We start from the raw sequence: 23969 nt of genomic DNA on the forward strand, positions 1-23969 counted from the left end.
GAATTGCCCTCAGATAATCCTGGGAGATTTATTTTGAAATGCTTAGCCTGATTTTTTTTTCTCTTTTTCTTTGTATGTGAATTATGTTATAGCGAGTGATAGTTATAGATAGTTCTAGCGTTTCAAATCACAGATATAGGGTATATAGGATATACCCTAAGTTGATTTAACAGGCTTTTTAGCCCTCTAAATATGTACATTAATTTTTTTACCATGTCCCCACCTTTCTATATTTTGTGGTAGACAAGTTATTGTGGTTCAGTCAACTTTGTTTTGGAGTCTCTGATGTGACAGTTGAGACTGAATTACATGCATTACTGAATGCATGGCTTATATAATTATTTATAACATGCTCATAGTATCTCCCAAGTCTCCCTTCTTGGAATGCGCCTAATGTAAAGCTATTGAACAGTGTTACATATCTATGTATATATTAAAGATAGTATTTCTAGGTTCATCATGAGTCGCAAACAACTGAAAGTGACTTAGTTTCAAAACCAAACTGCAATTAATTGAGAAATGTAAAAGTTTCACTGGAAATCACTTTGATGGCATCTTTTTAAAATGAATCCTGTCTCTGTATAATAGTAAGTTGTGTATAACATATAATATTAAATATATGAATTATTATTTTAGTAACTCAACAAGAAAAATTTAAACACAACTTTGTATTCCTTTATGTTTTATCATTCTTCCATTTGTCTTACTCATAATATTCTTTCTGTAATATCTTTTAAACTTGGACATAATTTTCATAGTTCTCCCTACATATGATTATGGATTACAATGCATCATTATCTCATTTAATTCAATTACATGCAGTTTTAATCATTGCTGTTAAACCAACCTTGCAGAATTGTCATTAATACTTACAGATGCATGCAAAGCAAACAGGACGGTTGTTTACCATGATGCTTATGAAAAGCAATATGTAACGTCAATGTAGTCTTTTGCCAGACCCATTTTTTGTCTGGGATAATAGGCGAAAAGCTATAATAAGCTGTTTTAATTCTCAGCATCTTGGTGAGAAATAAGTTGCCTGAAGAGTTTTTTTTAAAAGCTAAAATAATTGAATGCTATATGTGATTTGCTTTGCTGTTCAGTTTGAGTTCATTATTGATCCTCTAGTATTTCTTGTGATCTCTATTATCTGTAATGATCTAGTGTGCAAATAGCCTTACATCTGTAACTTTGTTATAACATCTGATTTATCAAATTTTCTCCTGAGATATCCATGATCTCACTTAATCAGTTGCATTGTTGTGTCATTAGCCAACACAGCTGAGCAAAGCAGAGTTTATTTTTTGTAGTGGCAGCACTATTCCAGTCTTACATGGAATCAAAGGCGCATGAAGAATTATCAGTTTAAAAGGAATCAAAAGTTTCCCGTGACTATTTTATTCTATTTCAAACATGCAATTTCAAGTTTATGCTTTTGTGAGAAATTTTAATACAATACTTTTAGTCTGATCACAGAGGAGCAGTATGAAACTTACAATTTGTAAACACTGCTTGAGGAAGATGTTGCAACATCTGATTAACTTCAGGTTGTCTCATGCCTGAAACGCTCATTTATGTGCTCTGGGATGAAATTAAGAAAATTAGTTATACTTCATTTAGATTATAGGGAAAAAAGTAATTTATCCTAGACTGACTGTGTTTTCATATATTCTCAATAAAGTACTGTTAATTTTGCACTGTCACTTCAAAACAAAGGGGAATTTTTCAAAACTATGCTAGTTAGATAGAAATAAAACATGTCAGTGTAGAAAAACTGTGGGAAAGCTCTGTGAAATGCCAAATATTCCACAGAGGAAAGACAGAGCCCTCAACAGTTGGAAATATTATGGCTTCTACTTGGAAAAAAACCTGTTAGTGAGCTGAAATTCAACCCCCCCTTATGTGGAAAAAATTGATAGTAAAGGTTAATGCAGCTGATGTGATGGATGACTCATGCTTTCTCTTTGACATACAGAGTCTGTATGTAATATTTGAAAAGTGAAACAGGATCTGTTTCAAACATCATTTTATGTTTAAGGTCTCTTCTGCACAGAGGATCAAAGCAGATTTTTTTGCCTGTTCTGTTTCATTGGTCTGCGAGAATGACGGGCAGCAACTCTGGCTGCTGATCGGGAGAGAGCAGGTCTTAGCGAACACAGCAATCCTTGCGAAACAGGGATACGGTGCTTGCATGCTGTGACATGTGTACAGTTATTCCTTCAGAGAATTGATTATTATTATATATTAACGGGAATAGTTTGAGTATTTACTAGGGTTTAAAATAAGCGGTGGTTGAGGACATGTGAAAGGGATGAGAGCGAAAAGCATGCCGTTGAAGGAGAAAGGCTGAAGACTTAGGGAGAGGACATGCATTTCAGGATTACCAATCCAAAATAAATCAATATTATTAATCATTATTAATTTAATATTGCATTATTAATCATTAATAATTTAAGAATTATCAATCTAGTCTCCTAAAGCTTTCACATGTAGTGAATATGTCTAAGAATTGTTCTTACTGACAAAAGAATAGTAAGGCTCAATTTAAAAAATATACTTTTTTTTCTACATACACTGACCACTTCATAACTGTACCATGACCCTTTATATGAGGAGCAGAATAATTGATGTCTTGGTAGAACACTAATAAGATAAAATGTCATCTCTTTTTTGAAGATTACCAGATTACTCAGGTTCAGGATTTTCTAGCTAAAATTCGTTTATACTGCTTTATTTTTATCTTTTAAAAAAACATTAAGCACACAGCTGTATTCTCCTGAAGACTGCTGTGATACAGGCTACTGCTTTACTCATTACTTCAAAAGGCAGCTTGCTGAAAGCAATTTTGTATTAGTTATATTTATTAATTGAGATCATTGAAAGATTTTCTAATATATTATGGCTGTGGATAATAGTGTTTATTGGCATATGAAGTTAAAGATTCTAGACTAATACTCATGTTGCAATTGATTGTGTGTTCTGGCTGATCCACTTGTACTAATTTTCAGCAAGCAGAATATAGACAGGGCCAGAAATGGATGCAAAGAGCAAAAAAATGGGGGAGAGCAACCTGAAACCACAAATTATCATGGTGTCACTGAGCCAGGATTTGGGAAATAACTGTTGACTCCAGGGGTTTTTCGCAGTTTTCATTCTAAAGCTGTAGCCTCCTGCACCTCATTTCAGCATCTGATGCATTTGGAAGAATTATGCAAAGGAAAGCAGTCCCTCAGCAAATTGTCTGTCTGACCCACCTCCCCATGAAGCACATGACTGCTGAGGGTAACCAGACAGCACCTGCATCAGCTTTACAGCCCTGGACGGTGCTGGGAACCATTTGGTTGTGAAGCGACTTGTTTTCATGTCCTCATGTGATTGCTTGTTTTGCTTGTCAACTGGGGAGTGCTGGGCATGCTCTGTCAAAGACCAGGTTCTCACACTCTTATCTGATCCACTTTGGATCCGTACAACCATACTTCAAAAATTGTTTTCCGTGCTACTTCATCATGTAATGCCTCAGAAAGCTCCTGTTCTCTGTTGCCTTTCCTTATCCTTAAGTAAGCAGTCTTTGATAGCACCTTTGGAAAATAAATTTCAGAAAATGTTGATATCTAAGTAATTCTTCTGGTTGGTAAACTCAGAACGGTGAATGAATTTCGTTGATTTTGAGATCATTTGTGCCTTATGTCTGCTGAAATCAGAATGCCAGTGTGTGTCAGATGCGTTAGATCCTATCTGATGGAGGTACCCACTGAAAGTAGGACAGAAGTTCTTAAATACTGTATTGCAAAAGCCTCTTGCAAAAAAGAGCTGGTATTTGTTGTTTGTTACTGTTTTACAATTTGTTTTTCTTTTAAAGAGAGCAAAAATTGAACTTTTTTTTAAAAAAGCATCTAGTAAATAAAAAAAATTGTCCTGTGAAAATATACTGTGAAAATATCCTTCAGATACTGAGTGATACAGTTTTCACTTTTTTCCATTAGAGGTAACAGCTACTTATTAACTTAGTTATTCTTATGGCTTTTTGAAAATAGCACTCTTACTAAAAAATGTCGGTTTTTTCAGTGAACAATAGGATCCCCCTTCTTATTGTCAAGAATTTTAGGTCTCCAAAGAATTGTATACTTTGTTTTCCACCGCCATTATTAACTGACATTTTACTGCAATTTTGGGTGATGTTTTAAATCTGCAGAGGTTTTGGTGTTGTAAAGACCTATATCCTGGACATCAGGTAGAAAATGAAATTTTAAAGAAGTGAAATAATGCTCAAGTCCTTACCAAATGGACACTGAGACAATGTTCTTTAAAGCTAAGAATGATTACATTGTAGTAAAACTTGGATTAATCTGAATAATCCCACCAGGAGAGTACATACTTTTTGGTGAATGTATACATGTATATATATATATGTGTATATATATGTATATATATATATGACTTCAAGCAGAATCCTCTGTACAATTTCAATAGAATGGTTTGAAGTACTACAAGTTCTTCACAAGGAAATGGAGATGCTCTTTATGAAGCAGTGGTGGGCGTCACTTCATACTGAGGACAAGAGTGAGTTGAGAATAAAAGAAACCAGAGTAATAATTTTAATGAAAGACGCAATTGAGAAATACCCTATGTAGCCTGTGAGCATCCCAAAGAGCTGGCATTGCCTCTGTATCTTAATGAAGCTGTTTGCCACCTAAGCCAGAAGGCCAATCCAGAACAACAATGAAACAGGACACTGAATTATTAACTAACTAGTTACGATGACAATAAATTAGAAGCTGCAGTTGTTGTCATTTGGCAAATGTCTCTGTCTCAGTAGTGTCCATGGGGAAAAGCAATAAAGAGAATGTTTAGGCAAGAGCCACTTAGAAAAATGAGGGCAGGGCAGGCCATTCAGTTTTCATAACCAGCTTCTCCTTCTTGCTAGTCTTTTGTGCTTATGAACTTTTTGCACGCCTGTGTGAGTGCGTTTTAGGCAGGCAGGGTTACCAGAGAGGATGAGATTTGTGCCTCTGCCCTATCTTTTCCAAAGTCAGATACTGATGCTGAGCTCAAGAAGACTGAGTCATGCACTGGCAGCGAAGAGGGAGCTCAGGGAGCCCTAGTTAATCTGCACCAGCCCCCTCTACACCCATCAGCCCCGTGCAGATGAACATCAGTAATTGCCCAAGTAATCCTGAAGACTGGAGATAATGGTTTTAATCCTAGTGGTCAAATGAGCAGCCAGGATTAAGTATGTTCCACTTAATTAATGACAAGTGTATTTTGCTGTATTTTAGGGAAGCTGCCAGTTTGCCACTGCGGAGTGACACACTGTCTGGGTACCAAGCAGAGTTACAAGGTTTAACTCCTGGCTTGGCTTCCTCCTGGAAGTTTTTACAGCTTCCAGCTGTCATAAAACACATTAAACAAGAACTCTAAAAGCAATTTTATTTTATTTATGATTATAAAAACAAAGTCTAGTTCTAATGGGAAACCTGAAGCATTTAAAGATGGCAACAGGCAGTATGAACACAATTCCTGCCTATCACTTCCCCTTCAGAGAACAAGTAGTCGTTTTTCAGAGAATTAATATTCACAGCAGGTCCGGTTCATCTTACCTGCCAGGTTCATTGTATTATACAATAAAATCTGATTTATTCTCATTTGGATATAGACTGTATAACCATATAAGCATAAGCCATTTATAAACAGTTACTTTCCAAGTAGCATAATATAATACCTACTCTCTCAGGTATTTCTGAGGAATACCAAATGTTACTCTTCAAAGGGCAGAGATAAAAAGCAGTGTTTTGGATCTGAACATTGTGCCTGGAGCTAATCACTGGTTACGCTGACACCTTTTTAGTTCTTCAGTCTCGGGCGCGGGAGGGAAATACAAAAAAGGAGGCTAGTATGCTTCCTCAGTGAACTTTTCTAAGTCTGGTAAACCTAACTCTCTCTTTATATTTTACTTACAGAATGGTCTTATCGTTGCCTGTTACCAAGGTTATGTGGATATTGTAATAGCCTTAGCACAATGCCCTCACCTTGATGTGAACTGGCAGGACAACGAAGGGAACACGGCTCTGATTACAGCTGCACAGGCAGGTAAGGCTCTTTGTCTCGCCTCTTACATACAGGGTCTTAGGAGGAGTGTGTGTTGTGGCTCTTATTTTTAGGATTTTTTCAAAACCCTAGAAGAAGGTAGCCTGCGCAAAATAATCCTGGCCAAGCCCACTCCCAAGTAAGTTTGTCATTACTTTCATTGAAATAATTAATCTACAGTAATATTTATCCAATATATTAAGACAGGAAAAGCTATACATCTCTTTTAGATGCCATTGACTATTTTAACTTAAAAATAAAGAAAATCTTGCCTAAGTGTGCACTACTATATTGCTTTGTTCCTTTAAGCTTATTTTCCTATGTTTGCTCTGGCAAGCAACCAGTCAACATCGTGGTCGTATAATGTGCTCTATTGGTGCTGGCAGCATCTCTTTTCTCATGTTTGTTGCACCTACCTCGGTGGGTCTGTGGTAAGTGCTGACTGTAGGAAAATGTATTCATTAAGAAATATCTTAGCTGCTAAGACATTCTTCAGCCACTCCATAGTTAAAAGCAAAAGCCCCTGTTACATAGTCTCAGCAGGATTCAGTGTTTTCCAATGCTGTTTTTATAACAGACTGATAATATTGACATTGACCATGTTAATCCTGATGCAGACCAGAGTGAAAGCAAAGTTTATCCCCAGGTTTATTTTCATCCCACCCAGCATGGTAATATTCAGTGAACAAGTGTAACAGGTCACAAATGTGAGAGATGCTTCCAAAAGATTGACTGATTTCAAGTGTACAGTTAAAAAGCAATCAGTTGATTATTTCTGTTAAAACTGAAACACTGTGCTTTAACCTTTAAGGGAAGCTGTAGTTTTCTCTTACAAGTGTTAACAAAGTGCTAAAGCATGCAAATCAGGAAAAATTTGACCAAGGAAGCCATCGCTTTGTAGTCTAGAAGTTATTCCAAAGGCTGCCTGACTCTGCGCCCACAGTTTCCTTTGCATCCCTCAAACACGCTCTTCAAAGGCAATCACTTTACAAGGGAATGCATATTGCTCTTTATCATGCCTTCTTACTGATGAAGCATATGGGATGTTCATGGGAGTTCATGGGACATAGTATTCCCTCCCAGACCCTGGCTGGCTGGAGGAAACAAATTTCCATTGGGCAATGTCAATGGACATTACAAGCCATGTCTACAGAATGGAGCAGTTCAGTTTTGATGTTTGTTTAGTCATATTGCCATTTAATACAGACATTTCCAGGTAGTACCAGACTTTGTGTTGTACCAAAAAGTGAACTCTGCTAAAGAAGTCGCTGCGAGATAGGTCTTGAATACTGGAAGAATTGTGCCCACAGTAGTCACATTCATAGCAAAGACATGAGCATAGTTACTTTCCAAAGAAAGTGGAGAAGTATCCAAAACTAACCTACTTTTATTTATCTGCCCTAATATAAATTTTGACTATAAAAGTTTTAACGCTGACTCCTTCCTGACCTTTATAACTCATGATAATGAGCTCAGGATTAATCCAGAGGGCTGACATTGACTTGACACTCTCTGCCAGTACTTGCTATTGATCCCCAAAGCAACTGAAAATGACTGTAGTCAGCAGAAGCTTATACAAACTCCTAACAACTTGGATGTTTTCCCTTGCCTATGATAATCCTGAGCTATAGTCTTGAAACCAGTTATTTAATTCATTATCACAAGACACTGTGCTAATATGTAAAAGATACGTAGTGTTAATAGAGATTACTGTGAGGTTAACATCGCAACCAGAGGAGCTACAGTGCAATAGATGCTGCTTAATTATTGCTGAATGTTAAGCAGTAACACTGAGCAGTGTATTATAAAGAACTCAAAGCAAAGCTTATGCAAGCTTTCCCTTAGTGGAGGATTTATTTGTTGTTTGTTGGGTTTTTTTTTTGTTTTTTTTTTTTTTTTAACTTTAGGCCATGAAAATAATATTTTTGCAAAATATATTATTCTGAGAGATTGCTGTTATTTATACCCAAAGTATGGGTTTTCCTATGGAAAGTCTAATAGCAAACCCACATTATTTCCATTAATGACAAGGTGCTATCAGAAGGTTTCAGAAAGTGCTGCTGGTTTTGTTGACCCATTGACCAGGTGGCCATCACGGATGGCCAGACCCCTAAGAGGATCTGGATGGGAAAGAGGCTGCGGTCCTGAGGGATCCTTCCTTGTGTTTCAGGAGCTGCACCGGTACCACAAGGTACAGATACTAAGGGAGATGACAGGGAGGCCTCTTTACTTTTGCTAAAGGAGTTTAGAATGCACACTTGCCTGTGCTGTTTCATGACTGCCCAGACATGGTGCTCAAATCTAAGTGCCAGCTTGAATTAAATAGAATTATCTTAAAGACCAGCTAGAGTCTCAGAAGATAAGTGAATTCAGTTCCTCATACTGCTTTTGATAATTTAAGATTTTCATCCTTCAAAGGAAGTATCTAAAGCTGAAGTTTTTTGCATGGGCTGACCTGAGAAAGATAGGCTGGAGGGATCAGTGAAAAGCAGTACTTTCTTAACAAGCTTGTTAGCGTAGAAAAATAACCACAGACAGTGCTCTGCTTAGTGTGTGAATTTCAGGTTTGCAAATTGGTCTGTTTACTTGCTCTCTCAATATTTCTTACAGAGATGGGATCCCTTCTTAAAGAGAGCTTGCCTCCCAAAACTCTGCATTTGTTGCAGCCTGCAGCAGGTGGTGCCCAGAAATGGGTGGAGATTCTGTTAAAGCAGAGGCAAAATCAAATGTCAGTACAAGGACAATGCAGAAAAAATGGGAGATTGATACAAACCAGAGACTGAAATAATAAGTGGAAAGGAAGGAAGGAAGGAGAGTGGTTTCAAAAGAAGGGAAAAGGGAGGAAGTTTGCATAAAAAATTTTTCTGAGTTCTGCTGCTCAGGACATAGTGACATCGGTGGCAGTATATGGTAACTGGCATACACTGGTGTTCAGAGAGAGTCATATTTGCTCACAAATTGTAGATGTTTTATGTTACAGGGACTGCAAAGCGTAGTTGTTTTATGTTACAGGGACCAGTTTGAGGCAGGGCTGTAGAGCTGGGAACACAAAATCGGAAGTTACCCCAGTTTCTATTTATTAAGGGAGACAAGGGAACACAAACGCCTAAGGCATCCAGAGGATAAAATATTGTGGGTGTCTTCAGTTCCATCCATCCTTCAGAAAGCATTCACTACCCATAAACCAAACATAGGCTTTTGCAGGTACAACTCGAAATTGTGATGTTATGTGGCAGAGCATCTTCCTTACTATGCAGCTTATCCTTTTGCCTGTATTACACAGATTATTAGGTAATATTGTCATCATTATGGGCATTTCCTCTGTGACAGCAATTAAGTGAATTAAGCTATTACAGACATCTGTGCTGATCTCTAAATATGACTCACAGGGTGAAGGAAATGTACCCTGAGCATGCCGTTTCTGGTAGAAGATAGATCTGGCTTACAAACAGCAAAAGCCTGATAAAAATTCAGTATCACCAAACTGGCTGAGGCCAGGCTAATTTATTTTAAAGATGCATACAGCTTTCATAGCAGACTTTAAATCACGGAAGACTTACCCGGTTTATGATTTAGATACACACTTCTAGTTTGCCGAGACGCAGGAGAACTGAAGCAAACTTTATGGCCTTAAATCAAAAGTGTATGACAGGGTTTGAACAAAAACTTGGCAGCTCTGAGCTTTGCTTTGAATTTGATACCTGTTTGAACTAGAAATTTGAAGCAAACCTCAGAGGACAGAAGCTCCTGCAGATTAAAACTGAAGTGGTTTTCAGGAATCCCTGAGACACAAAACTTCTGAGAATCATAAACCTCTTCATTTTCTTTGTTATTTTATTGCTGATACTTTTTCTGTCTCATTTGAGGCCATCTGTACTCCCCTGGAGAGTTTTGGCTGAGCAAAGTCTTTCAGGATTGACTCTTAGGATCATCCTAGATTTGCAAAATGTCTCTCACTGCAGCTATACTTTTGGCAAAGGGGAGAACATCTTTAGTAATGTAATAACTGCTGAAAAATCTTCTACCTTATTATTTCTGTTTGTTTCAGTTCCTATCTCTGGTTTCCATGGTCAAAAAGTAGTATTTCCAAAAGTAGCTGTTCCAAAACCTTCATGAAGACACACACTGTAACATCAGTAAAACAGAGCATGTCCTGCAAAACAGTTCAGGCACAAAGATGCTCCCAGTAGTAACCAATACCTTGCTGGGATTTGATCTTATGCCATAAAGTTAGTGAAACTGAAGCCTCCAGTATCGAGTAAGCAGGACTGGGTCACTTGATCCTGCCCTGAACTCAGTTCACTTTTGCTTTGTTCAGCTTGTTGTGGCTTGCCATATCTTTATATTTCATTTGCATTTACTTGGTTTTCTCTGACTCTGGCATGGCTAAGCTGATCTGCACCATCTCTACATTTGCTCAGGTTTCAGGAGCATTTTCAGTTATACAGCAAGGCAGCAGAGTCCAGCAAATCCTAGGAGATAAAGAGTAACACCTAGAAAACACCTTAAATTAATTGGTAAAGATTTTGTTAACTTGCTTTCCAAAGTGAATGCAGGACTGTGTTGGTACTGAAATCTGCACCAGATGTGACACTGTAGACTTTAAAAATTGTCCTGTATGAATTCTAATCTGCTTCAGTAACATTTCTGGATGAATCTGAATGACATGCATCACAGAATATTCAGCTGGACCGCAGAGTGAGATGAGTGAATATTTTTACAGCTCCTAGTAATTAAATTGTGATTGTTGCAGCTGCCTGACAGACTGCATTATTTTATAAAGCGTCAAAGCACCATAAAATGAATGACAAGTGAAGGGAAAACTGTTTTGAATGAGTCATAATGGCACTAGATATTCATCTTTTTCTAATAGTCCAATTATAAAGACTTGATGTTTTAATTGGTCGTCCAACCGTTTAGCAAGAGATGTCTTCAGCTACTCAGTACGCCCTTGCTGACACCAGTTATCCTGGAGTACGAGGCACATGACTGGCAGCAACTGTTGCTTTTAGAAGCAGAACTTAGGTCATTTATTTTACTACCAAAACTGAACATCAAGCCACATTTTCCTGTTGCTGGAGAGTAGACAAGTGGCTTTACACTGTCAGATGGAAAAATAAAAATGTGGGATTCTATACAAAATACTCCTTTGTCTCTTATCAGGCCTGGCATGGTTTGTTAGTATTATTGGCTGGAACTACCATGTGTCATCACATTTTAATGAAGCACCATGATTCTAAGGCTCAGATTCACCAGGGGAGGGAAAAAGCTGAACCTTTCCAGTCAGTTCTGATGGTAGGCCTTCCTTCCATAAGCTGTAGGAATTCCCTTTGCAGTGCTACTCACTGAGTCAAGAAACTGAAGGCCCTTGCAACCTCTGAGTGCCCACCTCTGGTCTTCAGTTATTCCCCTACCTTACATTGGCTTTCCAGAGTGGAGAGAAACGTGAGAGGATGTGGGAACCCAGGCTTCCAGGCTCCTATACCAGCACGCTGGTCACAAGTCAGTGCCACTTAACCCTAAGGCTGACGACTGCAATGAGAGGAAGAGGATAAAGGAAAAGAGATGTTACTAATCATCTGTGTTTTCCCAGTTATCAAATCTGCAGGAGTAATTTTTGGTTTAACCTTGAGACAGTGCCTTAATTCTGTGACATATTTTCTCTTCTTTTTCATTTGTTTAAAGGGCATATAACCATTACAAACTATTTGTTGAACTATTTTCCTGGGCTTGATATTGAGAAGAGGAATGCATTTGGATTCACAGCACTGATGAAATCTGCGATGCAGGGCCGAACGGAATGCGTGAAAGCCTTGATGATGGCAGGTATGCGGAGTGCTTTGCTGATTCTTTGTCATCGTCCAACTGTAAATATTAGACAGTCACACGCAAACACCAAGACGAAAATTGGCTTCTGGGCTGCTTACTCTGAGAGGTGTGGTGCAACCTGCCCTGGAAACAGGTGCAGCTTTTAAGTAAGTCATAGAGAAGGCGGTGAAGCCATACGCTGCAGGTGCAAGAGCACTCAGTTTGCCTAAGGAAACTCATCCAGGACCTCTCCAAGAGCTCTCAGGGTGTGATTCATTGTCTCCAGGAGAGTTCAGGGAGTGTGATCATGAAGATTTGTAGACAAGGAGTTAATGAATTTCACAACACAGTCGGGAAAGACACAGAGTTTTGCTGCCAGCTCTGTGGGTGTGATGGTGGAAGGGTGCCTGATGGTGGTGCGACAACAGCCAGACCTCCACTCCACCTGCCAGCTGGGGCAGGTCCCGAGGCAGGGAGCAGACAGCTTTGGGGGCTCTGGTTTCTGTCAGGAGAGCTGGGTGTAGGGTTCATATTCCACAGGGGACATTGGTAGGAAATTTGGTGACATAGGAGTAACTTCACTTTCTAACCCCTCCGAGTTTGGTCTCCAGGTTTATGGGCACCAGGGCACCAGGAGGTGCTGCTGCAAGGAGGAAGTCATGGCACAGGCAGTGAGCAGATCCATCTGTGCCCATGTGCCTGTCTTCACATCTGGAACAGGAAACATGTTCCTTGCTGTTGGCTTTTGGCTGCAGTTGGATTTCTGGCTGTATGCATGGCAAGGCGAAGTGTCCTGGAGAGGAAGCTCAGAAGGGTGACAGGCACTGGGGGAACAGCCTCCGCAGGAGCAGTTCCAGCATACAGCACCTTTTAGCCACAATGCCGTATGGTTTTATTAAGTAATTGGTACATACATTATTAGCTAATAATTAAATAACGAGCACATACTAGTATATCTTCCTGTATTTCAGTTGCAGATATTTGACACATATTAAATATTATGGAAATGGTAGTGGATTGCATGTGAATATTGTTACTGTCTAGACCAAGAATCCTACAGGTCCATTTAACTGAGACACCTCTTGAATAAGTAGTTCATTTCAGTCATTTTGCTGTTAGAGAAGTCTAAGCCCTCATAATCTGAATATTTTAAGTTGCAGGCATTTATCAAGCATAATGATATTGCTATTATTCATTTTCTTAACATCCAGTTTCTAGATGTTGATATGACACAGAAAATGTTTAGGTGATGTGGTAACCAGCATGTTATTTTCTGCAAGGTTCTGTAGCCTCTTACACTGGAATCAAGGCTTTGGAATCGGATCATTCATTTTGGAGTTAAATTTTTGTGACACAGAACTATAAAATGGCTGCCAGAGCTCAAGTACTGCTAGACACAGGTGTACTTTCTGGACTAACACATAGTTGTGCAGACGTAAGCTCAGAATTTTCCAGTGCCACTTAAAAATTATCACTTAAAATGAAAGTTAAATCCCAAGACCTTATGACTTGTCAAATTGACCTTAGAGTGTCATGGCTTTCTATTGTTATCACTGCAGATCTGATGGCACCTTGTTCTTTCTGTTCTGGTCACTAGAAGCTATTTCACAACCTTTCTATCTTTGTAGATAATTCACTCCTTGCTATTCTATTTCTTGTACAAAAAGTATCACTATCAAAGTTCACTATGTCGTTGCTGCCTCTGGCATCTGGATAGCCACCTTCTCGTTTTCCTGATTCCTAAGAAGACATAATACTGAGGAGAATAAACCTTTAGCCAGCCAGAAAATGGCTTTGTTAGCCTCCATATCAAGTTTACCTCCAGAAAGTTGTATCAGCCTGTTTGTGCATCGGAGACAGTGAGGATACCAAAGATCATCCATTGGCTAAGGAGGTGTAAAGTTACTATACTCTTGAGTTTCTAGATTACAGTTTATATACATGTTTTGGTGAGTATTTTGCAGGTCTTCACATTTTAAGCTTGAAATAGGGGCCACAAAGGAAGTGTGGTAAATTGCCAGCACTCATTTTAATATCTGATTACTTTTTAGTGCTGTACCACCAGGTGAAAGGGAGGGAGGGAGGGAGCTGCTCATTCAGAATGGATTTAGAAGTAGTTTGGGGCTTAAGGGATGCTGAATGGCCGCTGACAATAAAGTGCTAGTTTGCTGAAGAAGGTGAAAGAAATTGTTTCTAAAAGGTTTGGTGAACAAAACAATTTCACAAATAACCCAGCAAATGTCTTTGTTAGAACATAAGAATGCATGGAAGTTTAGGAGGAAAACACCCATGATCAGCTGTGTGTCTACTTGCACAGCTACAAAGCAGGTATGTGTCTTTAACAAAGAGTTACAGCCAGGAGGTTTTTAACCCAGTATCTGTTTAGTGGCTCGGGTAAGATCTCTATTGACAGTCACACACTTACAGCAATGCAGGAGGTCAGTAAAGGAAAATCGCTCACCTTCCTAGCTGCCTAAGCGTGGATTTAACACAATCAGATGGGGAAGAGGTAATGGCAAAGTGTGACAGATGGTTGGAGCTGGATTGCCAAAGTGGCTGCTCCTTCCGAAATCTGAGTTCCTGGAGGGTGGCCAAGGTCAATCACTACAAGATTAAGGTGCTCTGAGACACTTGGCCATAATGTTGCTTTTTCAAAGTAAGTCTTTGGAACATGTGAATTTGCTATTCATGAGTGCACAGCGGGTAAGGGGGGAGCCCAGTCGCTCATCGGCAGTTTGTCACAGGCTGCTGCGCTGCCAGGAGCGCGCTGCTGCCAGCATTCCACAAGCAAGCCAGCCTAAGCAGGAGCACAGAAATGCTGGTTGTAATTCACGTGTCAAGCCTCGCTGTAATCTCCACTGTAAACTCAGTCCTGCTTTAGTAAAGTCATTGGAGTGGCTGTGGATCTGGAGACTGGGCTTTAAACACTGTGTATAGAATGGGTTGATAACAGATGCCTGAGCTCTTTCATTCCCCGTCTTTAAACCCAGCATGTCAGTTCTGCTTCTCAAGGGACATTAAACCTTCCTAATCAAATAGGATATTTATATCCCAAAGGGGCACGTGTATTCGAAGTAGTTGTGCTGAAAGTGATCTTCAGGGCAAGTTTCATAGGAAAATCAAGGCAAGCGGCAAATGCAGTTTTCCTAAACGAAAACTTGTAGGCTATACTTACACTGAAATGGTAATTAGTTCAAGAAGACTGCTATCACATTTAAAAAGGGACATGACTATTCATGTCTCCTCCAGATGAGGCATTCTGCTGAATGACAAGTTTGTTCAGAAATGTCTCCTGATTTGTGCAGAAAATCAATACCACTATAGTAAATCATGCTTTAGAAGAGATTTTGTGATACAAAGTATAAAGTCAGCATTGATTTCTGTTGAAAGATCGTGACTTTAATACTCTGTAGTATTGTTTTCTGAGACAAAATTTCCAAAACACCTGGTGGATGCATCTGTTCAGGGAGCAGCAGGAGTGGGCTTCTCCTCAAAGGGAGGTGAGCCAAGGGTGGCAGAAAGGTACACAGAGGCACTAGCCTCATCAGCGAAGATGCTCTTTGAAGAAACAGAGCAGGGCTGGTGACAATAACCAGGATCAGCCAGTACTGCAGTGATTGCCAGGCAAGTCTGTGGTGACAAGGCAAGTCCACAGAGACAGGGTAGGTCTGAGGTCAAAACAAGAAATTAAGTCTATGGGTCAGGGTCCAAATCAGCAGGGCACTTGGCCAGGCACAGGCACAGCTGCAACATAGCTCAGGCAGGGACCAGAGCTGAGCATGTGAGCTTCGGTGCAGCTCCCAAGCAAAGGTGGGGAGCCCCCAGTGAGCGCTTTCTTACACAGCTTTGTTTTTTCCACAACTCTGATCCAAGGTCTCTCAGCTGCGTCGTATTGGGGCTGGCGTGTCTTTTCCCTGGAAGTCTTTTCCTTGAAGATAGTGGTAAGCAGGTGTTTATACCTCTTGCTCGTTTACAAGCAGAGCATACTGTTCACTAACAGTTGTATTTGGAGACAGTTCCTTTGGCTGCTGTTCTTCCTGTGGTAGGCCTTTGGCTGTTACGTGTACAACTTCCACGTAATCTGCCATGTTCCCAGTCAGCTCCAGTGGGAAGGAGTGCAGGCACAGGCAAGTGTTGAGAAAGGCACAGGACAAGAGGCTAGCCTCAGATGGGAGGGATTCAGGGGGAGGAAGTTTGGGCAGATGGTTCAAAGACGGGTTTGTGGAGCAGGGGGACACGTCTTTGTGTGCCTTTGTTCCTCCCCTCACTGGTTTGTCTGTAGCTTCTGCAGTCATGAACTTCGTCAAAACCTTTGAGATCTTGCAATCCTTTCTTCAGCCCGCAGCTAACGGACTCTTTGATTTGATTAACCCTTCCTCTTCTTTCATCTCTGCCTTCCAGCTGGGCCCCATGCTTGACTCCTTGCAGTGCCCCTGTGCTTTCTGAGTGGTCCTTTCTGCAAATTTCACTTAAATTTACACTTAAAGTGAGATCAGCTGTTTTGCTTAGGGTCTCTCCATCCACATTCACTCCTGGTCTGTGTCTCTAGCATCCTCTTTTTAGGGATTATCTCAGAGACATAGAAATCTGGTACTTACGAGAGTTAAAATTGAGCTTTTGGTCATTGTCCCTATGGTCTCTTTTTTCGTCTATTTTTCTGTAATGACAAGACATTCTTTGTGGGAAAGGTTAGACTGGACCCATTGCAAACTGGTTCTCGCAATCATTCCTTATATCTAATCCTCCTTATGCTAGTTTGAAATACTGTCACCAAGATAATCCACTCTGAAAAAAACAATTTATCATAATGTTTCTCTGGCCTTTTCCTCAGGTCTTGGTCTCTGGGCATCTCCCTCTTCCAAAGCAATGGGACAGAATGTCTTTTCTTTTGTGACAATATCTGTGTAGGTCAGTTTTGTGTTGACTGAAAATGGTGCTTCAGCTGACAAAGAAGCCGTGCAAGAAGTCAAGCATTGTGGCCCATTCATATCCCAGCTTGAAGCTCTTTCAAGAAACCCAGAAATTACCTAGAGGGCCAGGGATATGTGTAAACCACAACTGAACGTTAAAGAGCTCAGTTATGTTGAAAGCAGCTGGGCAAAGTGCCCGTGCCTGGCCCAGGGAATGTGCTGCAGACTGCTGAACAAAGTCTGCGTTCTGGAGTGTGCAAAGCTCCCTCTGAGACCACTCAAAGTTTAAAGGCAGAATGTAAAACCAGGGGTTTTCAGCTTAAGAATGTGGCTGCCTGAAACCAGAGAGTATTCACTCATTCTCCTATTGATTTCATTCATTCACCCACATACCTATCTAGTGTAAAACATCAAGATGTGCGTGCCCAGGTGGTATGCCCAGGATCACTTGGGTGCTATGCAAAGGATATGATGTTCACTGTCAAGTCCTCGACACATCTCTGAGATCCTTTTTGACTGGCAACACCAAGCTAGTTTTTGGACAGGTCTTTTGTGCCCTTTAACATTCACCAGCTGTAATGTATTGGGTGTTTGCAACAGTGCCTTGCTGACTCCAGCTTGCAAACCCACTTGTTGCTGCTCATTGTTCTGCAGCAATCCTTCCAAAGGTGCACTCTGCACTGAGCTTCTGCCATCCCTTACAGAGCTCTTCTGTGTGAGCAGAACTAGGCACATGCCATCCTCACTGACAAACACCCACAGTCCCACCCTAATACCAGAACTGAGAGGACATTCCTGCAATTTACTGCATGCCAGGTAATGTGACAGCACTGGATATAGTACTACAGAAGTTGTAAAGGGTACGGTAGAGCAGACCGGGATGCTTGCTCCTCCTGTTACTCTCGTATCCTCTCTTCAGGCAGCCAGGTGGCCTGGAGGAGAGTGGAACCCCACTTGAAAGCAAAAGAGTGAAGAACAAAGGCAGAAGCCCATGTGAGGGAGCTTACAGGAACATGGAGAGATCAAAAGGAAGGCAAAGCTGGGAAAGGATGCAGAAATGTATGAGAGATAGAATGGTGATGGGGACAGATGTCAGAATTGGATGGATCATAAACTGGGAATAGGGGGAGGACAGGCCAAAAGATTATAACCACTAGAGATTATTTCTGTGCAGGACCTAACACTGTACTTTGAATGTCTATGCCTCTGCTGTCTGGCGTGTGTCCCAGTTGCCTCTTATGGCCGGTCCATTTGGTGATAATAGCATGGTTTTGCTAACAATTACTTCATTTCTTCAGGGCTGGTAATCTAAGGTAAATGAGAACAACTGTTCTGGGCTCAGACTGAAGGTCCATCTCTGACATGTATGGAAGCTTTCCTTGTACTTGATCACCCTCGTCACCATCCTCTCAACTTTCCCTAATTCTATAATCTTCTTTCAGAGATAAGAGAACCTGAATTGTACACCTGGGGTTTTCTCTGTTTTTTCCCTTCCTTTTTCCTTCTATTTTTTAATGTCTTTCTAGAAATTCCTTGTCTTTTATTTGCTGTTTTCACCCCTAGTGAGCACTGAGTGGATATTTTTATGGAACTTGTGATCATTAGCCCACCATCTCTCTTCTGAGTGGCAGCAATCAGTGAAAAGCCCATTATTCTGTATGGGAAGGATTTTTTGTGTACAGAATTGTTTCTATTTTTGTCACTCTTTTCTTGTGAGCTCAAGTAAATGGATTTTAAAATGGTAGGTGACATTCAATGCAGTTGAAATTCATTATGTCATCCTTTGCGTTGTTTTAAGAGAATTCCATATATACAACCTTAGCTTCTTTTATTTTTTTTTTTTAATAAAACAGGAGTTCAGAAAGTCAGGAACCTGATTTCTCCTTATTGCATGTTCATTTTGACACAAATATTGTATGTTGTAGTGACATTTTCCTGCAGGGATCTGCCTGATTCAATTCTGATCATAGGAACAAAAGTGCGGGCAGTTTCAATAACTAACGCCAATTGTTTTTCTTTTCTTTTCTTTGAGGGGCAAATGTTCATGCGACTGACCCAAGCCGTAGACTGACTCCATGGGAATGGGCTTGTTACACAGGAAGATCAGAATCTGCCTTCATCATGCAAAAGCTGATGGACAGGCCGTGCCCAGAACAGGTTTGTGATCAGTATAAACCAGAATGGCCAAAGATGAAGGAACTTCTTGCCAAGGCTGCAGAGCCAAAAAGCTGTTTGCAGAGGATTTCTGAGTGCATGAGGGCAACTCTCTCATTCCAGTCTTTCTACGGTCCAGAAGAAGATGGGGTCCTCGACCACATGGTAAAGGTGACAACCAGCTTGGGCAGTCCTTTCATTGCTCTGTCATGCCGGACTGTGTGCCCAGGCAGCCCACCTTCTGTGGGGAAACGCAGGCTGGCTGTGCAAGAAATCCTTAGGAAGCAGAGAGCCGAGGAGATCCGATCTCAGGACAAAGATCACGTTAGCAGCTATGAGAAGCTGTTTCAGAACTCCAAAATCACACTGATCCCTAAGAAGAAGGACCGACGAGCCAGCCTGCAGCCCATCACCCTTGCAGTCTCTCAAGTGAACACCATAGCCACCAGGAAAGCAAGCCTCTTGCCACTCCACCTGCTTAGACGGAGCAGCGTCAGGCCGGGATTTGTCATCCCCAAAGTCCGTATCAGCAAGGCTCCTCCACCCACTTTCCAACCAGAAAAGGCGAGAAGGAGGAGCAGCGCGAAGGACGACCCCTATTTGCAGATTCCCAAATGGAGGTACAAGGAGGTAAAAGAGGAGCGGAAGAAGGCAGAAGAACAGGAGAAGAAAAGAGCAGCAGAGGCTCAAAAGCAGAGGCAGGTATCTCCTGCCAGAAACAGGACCTGATTTAAAGGCAGTTGTTTAGAAGGTTTCAGAGCGGTTAGTCTTGTTATCTGAGCAAGATAACAGATTGAATGCCTTCGTGCATGCCCACTGCTCATGGAGCTGGAATACTGAATAATGGCCTTTCAGGTGCAGAAACAGGGCAAGGGCTAACCCACAGTGTGTCTGATGGTGGAGCAGGAAGGTAATTTGAGGTGGAAGACTTACTAAGTTTACCTGCTGTTGGTAGGAATTCTTAAGCGGTGCAGTCCTTTTGCGGTTTCCTTTTTTTCCAGCTCCAGGTGAATGACTGAGAAACAGCTTGAAAAACAATATGACTGTGAAATGATTGTATTTCATGTTTGTTCATTTTGTAATGGACAAAATGCAGGAGTTGTGCTTTTGACACTAGACATTCCTCCCTCTCCTTCCTTAGGTAGACGTATTGCAAGGTTTTATAGTAATAATGAAAACTTGAAAATAATGAAAATAATGAAAAGTTTGAAGTATACTACAGTGTTGGTGGGCAGTAAAAATCCAGGTCTACAATTGTTTTGAATATACTAAGCACTTTATTTTAATTCCAGTAATCAAAGTTTAAGACAGGATAGGTTTTGAACTGTACAGCTCTATGCAGTTGGTATGGATGCAGTTCTTAATGCTATTGTTTGTTCTGTTGAATACAAAAAGGGCTGCATATGAAAAATTTCTGTAATTGAGGTATTCACATCCTCTTCAGGTATAAATCAGGGGCAGGGACTGATTTGTTTGGAGCAAGAGAGAAGCTGAGCTAATTTTTGAATGCCACTGTCGCATGGGATTTGCCTCTCCCATTAAGTTTCCCTGTATCTGCTACCTTTGTCTCCTCTTTAGTCTCAGGGAATATTTTGTTATTGCATTTAACTATGATATAAGGGAGATGGTGAGCCACAGGTGGGCTTTTATTGAGGTTGATATTTAAGTTCCTGTTAAAAAAACCCATCAGGTTTATTGTGAACTTTCCCAGATTATAGCTCGGACAGGAAAATTATGCAGCTTCCAGAAGTTCAGGCAATTTTCCGGGTATCAATCCAGCCATATGCTATGAACATCCAGTCAGAGATGCAGTATCAGGCAGCTCGGCCACAGATGTTTGGGAAACTGTGCCAGATGTCATTGTGAGCTTTGGTAGCTTGCCTCTGGGTGCCTGGAGAGGGCAGTACCTCATCCCTCTGCCTCAACGCTGGGAGAAACCTACCTTCCCTAGTAAGAGTGCATCTCAAAGTGGCAGTTCCCACAGGTTGCTGCAGGTTCTTGTGGTCCACGTTAAGGTTTCATTTGGTTTCCCCAGCAGTCTGAATGGCATGCCAAATCCTGGCAAATTCTGATAAGGGTGGGCTGTAAACCTTCTTCAGCTGCTTGCTGAAGAAAGACACCATTAGTAAAAGTAGAGGTCAGACACCAACAGTGAGTCACACATGCTCAGGCTATGTTTTTTCTCAGGCTTTGCTCCTGTTTGAAATTAAATGTGCTGTGGTGTATCATCCTCACGGTGTTGCTCTGCTGGAGCCCAGGCAGCCCCCAGCTGCTGCTGTCACCAGCTTCCCCCTTCAATTAAAGGGAGGGAAAACTTTTCCATCCTTTACTTCCACAGCGCAAAGGCTGGCTACAGTCTCACTGAATTTGTAGTGAAACTGTGTGTCATGCGAGAAATAAATTCAGCTCATGGAAAACTAGCGCCCAGATTGGTGTTGGTAGCTAGCGCCTGCAGGGTCAGGGCTTGACAGAGGTTATGGCAGACATATGAAACAAGGATTTTTCCACACAGCCTGTTCTTTGTACCTCTTGCTGGAGTAGCTGTACTGGCTAGACTGCATTGCCAGGTAACCTCCCAGGTGAGAGCTGGAGGAATATGCACGCTGCTAATAAACCTCCCCAGCCCTGTGAATACAAAGCAGATTTTAGTCTGCAAGTGCATCAGTGCTGTGCAGTTCATAGGCACCAATTTTGTAATGGATTTGGTATGACCAAAATATAAGATGAACTCATTTCTTTGGAGACTAGGAAGACAATCTTTTAGCTGTTTATGGCAAACATATCAGGATGGATTTTGAATTGGTACACTGGATTAAACGGTTTAAGTTTTGTTTACTGCCAATCCAGCGTACTGACGATTTACCATTCAGATTCACTATCTGAAAAGCAACCTGTGCTGCAGGTGAACACTTGAATTTGCACTCTCGGTATCACTTGTAGGAGACATACAGTTGACAGGTGCTCTCAGGGATTAACGTACAGCATGTTAAAATTAGGGGCTGAAAATGAAGCCGGTTTTCTAACCCTTTGTACTTTAATGCGTATATGTATATAAGTATGTGATATTTCCATTAAAAGAGGTACAAGCTGTTAAATTTATTTGGTGACCTTATTCTTCGGAGTGGTTTGAGAATGTTGCCTTTCACTTTTCAGGAGATGAAAAAGTCCACCCTCTTTCACCAATGGACTGATCAGCACCATCACAAACATGTGTTTTACAATGCTAAATACACATCCCAAGCTTAATACACACCCCAAACTTGGCAAACTGTATGCCCCAAATCAGTTCCCTACCTATAAAATACCTATATAATTAAGTTATATTAAATATATGTTATATTAAATTTAACCCTACTCGTAAACCTACCTATTGGAAACACAGTTATACGTACGTGTCATTCATATATAACAGGGGTCCTCAAACTACGGCCCGCGGGCTGGATACGGCCCCCCAGGGCCCTCAATCTGGCCCCCGGTATTTACAGACCCCCCGCACCCCCCCGCCGGGGGTTGGGGGGGAAACCAAGCAGCCGCAGATGGCTGCCTGCCACTGCATCCGTGCGCCGGCCCCCTGGTTAAACAGTTTGAGGACCCCTGATATATAAAGTAATAGATGTATATATAACATCTATATATATTCATCTATGTTTATAAAATATATACATATAAAAAGCCACTCGCCTCCCGGTGATAATGTGAAACACTAAAATATGTTAATGATGACCATGTCTAAGAAAGCTAGCATTGAATAATTGTTCTGTAAGAGGAACAAATCATTCAGGGTATAATACGGAGGGTACAAAGAGAAAACAGACCAGCTGCCTTTTCACTGAACACTATGGAGCACTTGCATGGGAAGAGGCAGGGGATTCTGTGAAAAATCGTACTTCATTGGGTAATTAAAGTTATTATGCATATTAATTTTGCCTAGTCAGGTTTAAATTTGGCACTCCTTTTGGCACATTTGAATTTACAATGTTCATAGCATTCTTTTATGGCTATAAAACTGTGCAGAGGTTTGTGGATAATTAGTGGGCCAAATGCTGCTGTTTCAGTCCACTCTCAGGAAAACAGAAAAGGTTGGGAAAAAGGGTTCTGGTGGTTCCTTTTCCCCTTCCCATCATAGCAACTTCCCACATGAACGCTACTCTGCTGCTTTGCTCAAGCCCTTCCTCTCAAACAAATAAAAAATAAAACAGAAACCCTCAAGAGGCAGATGTACAAAATCCATGCTCACAGATGCCATTCTGGCTGTTTTCAGTGCTTTCTCATAAGGCACTGATCAAACAGTGAGCTCTTGTAAATGTGGATCAAGAAAGGGGCACAGGAACTGCTCGAACATCACTCTGTGTGCGTGCACGGGCGTGTGTGTGCCTATGGTATTTTTGCTTTTGGTGCCATAGTAACTGCTTCGGGCAGTCTTAAACACCAAAGGTGCTTTCTGAGTCTCTATACACAGCCTTCTACTGACAAAAGTGATAAAATATTTACTTTCCAACAGCATCTGGCAATGAGAGCTAAGGTTTCCTCGTGCTTGCTGCCGTTACACTGAAGCCAGCTTTTTGCAGAAGCCAGTAGTGTGGGGATGCTCTGCATTATTGTGTGACAGCGTTAATGTGACACAAATCAATAAACGATGCCATTAAATAATGGCCCCACTAAAAGTTCTGTTCCAAACCAAGGTGAAACAGTGTTTCAAAAGCATATACAGACGTAGCTGTATTGAAAACAGACATGCTGTATTACCAGCTTGGCTGCTTTCCCAGGGAAGTGTAGTGGAATAGTTGTCACTCAGGATTTTACCCAGTTTCCATGCAAGGGACATGTGGTCTTCGACCACCTGGTATCCTTTTCCAAAAGCTGCAGTCACAGCCTCCTGAAGTGTATCATTATCAGTAAGATAAACCAGCATTTGTATGGTGAGCATAGAACCGAACATACCAGTCACATTAAAGCAATCTTGCTTTGTTTTGTTCTCAAAATTTTGTTTAGCAAACTCAAATTTGAGTAACG

The 23969-nt window shown here is 41.0% G+C and overlaps 1 protein-coding gene across 1 annotated transcript in view; it reads left to right on the top strand.

The window, feature by feature from the left end:
- ANKRD33B (ankyrin repeat domain 33B) overlaps positions 1 to 22055 on the top strand; it is a 47884-nt gene extending 25829 nt beyond the window's left edge. Inside the window, exons 2-4 of the mRNA XM_080382056.1 lie at positions 5958 to 6087; positions 11770 to 11910; positions 18835 to 22055. Coding sequence (XP_080238182.1) covers positions 5958 to 6087; positions 11770 to 11910; positions 18835 to 19685 — 1122 coding nt within the window. The 3' untranslated portion in view covers positions 19686 to 22055. The remainder of the gene's footprint in view (positions 1 to 5957; positions 6088 to 11769; positions 11911 to 18834) is intronic.
- Positions 22056 to 23969: the final 1914 nt, after the last annotated feature.

This window comes from Falco punctatus (assembly GCF_963210335.1).
Source record: "Falco punctatus genome assembly, chromosome: 3".
NCBI classification, from domain to species: Eukaryota; Metazoa; Chordata; class Aves; order Falconiformes; family Falconidae; genus Falco; species Falco punctatus.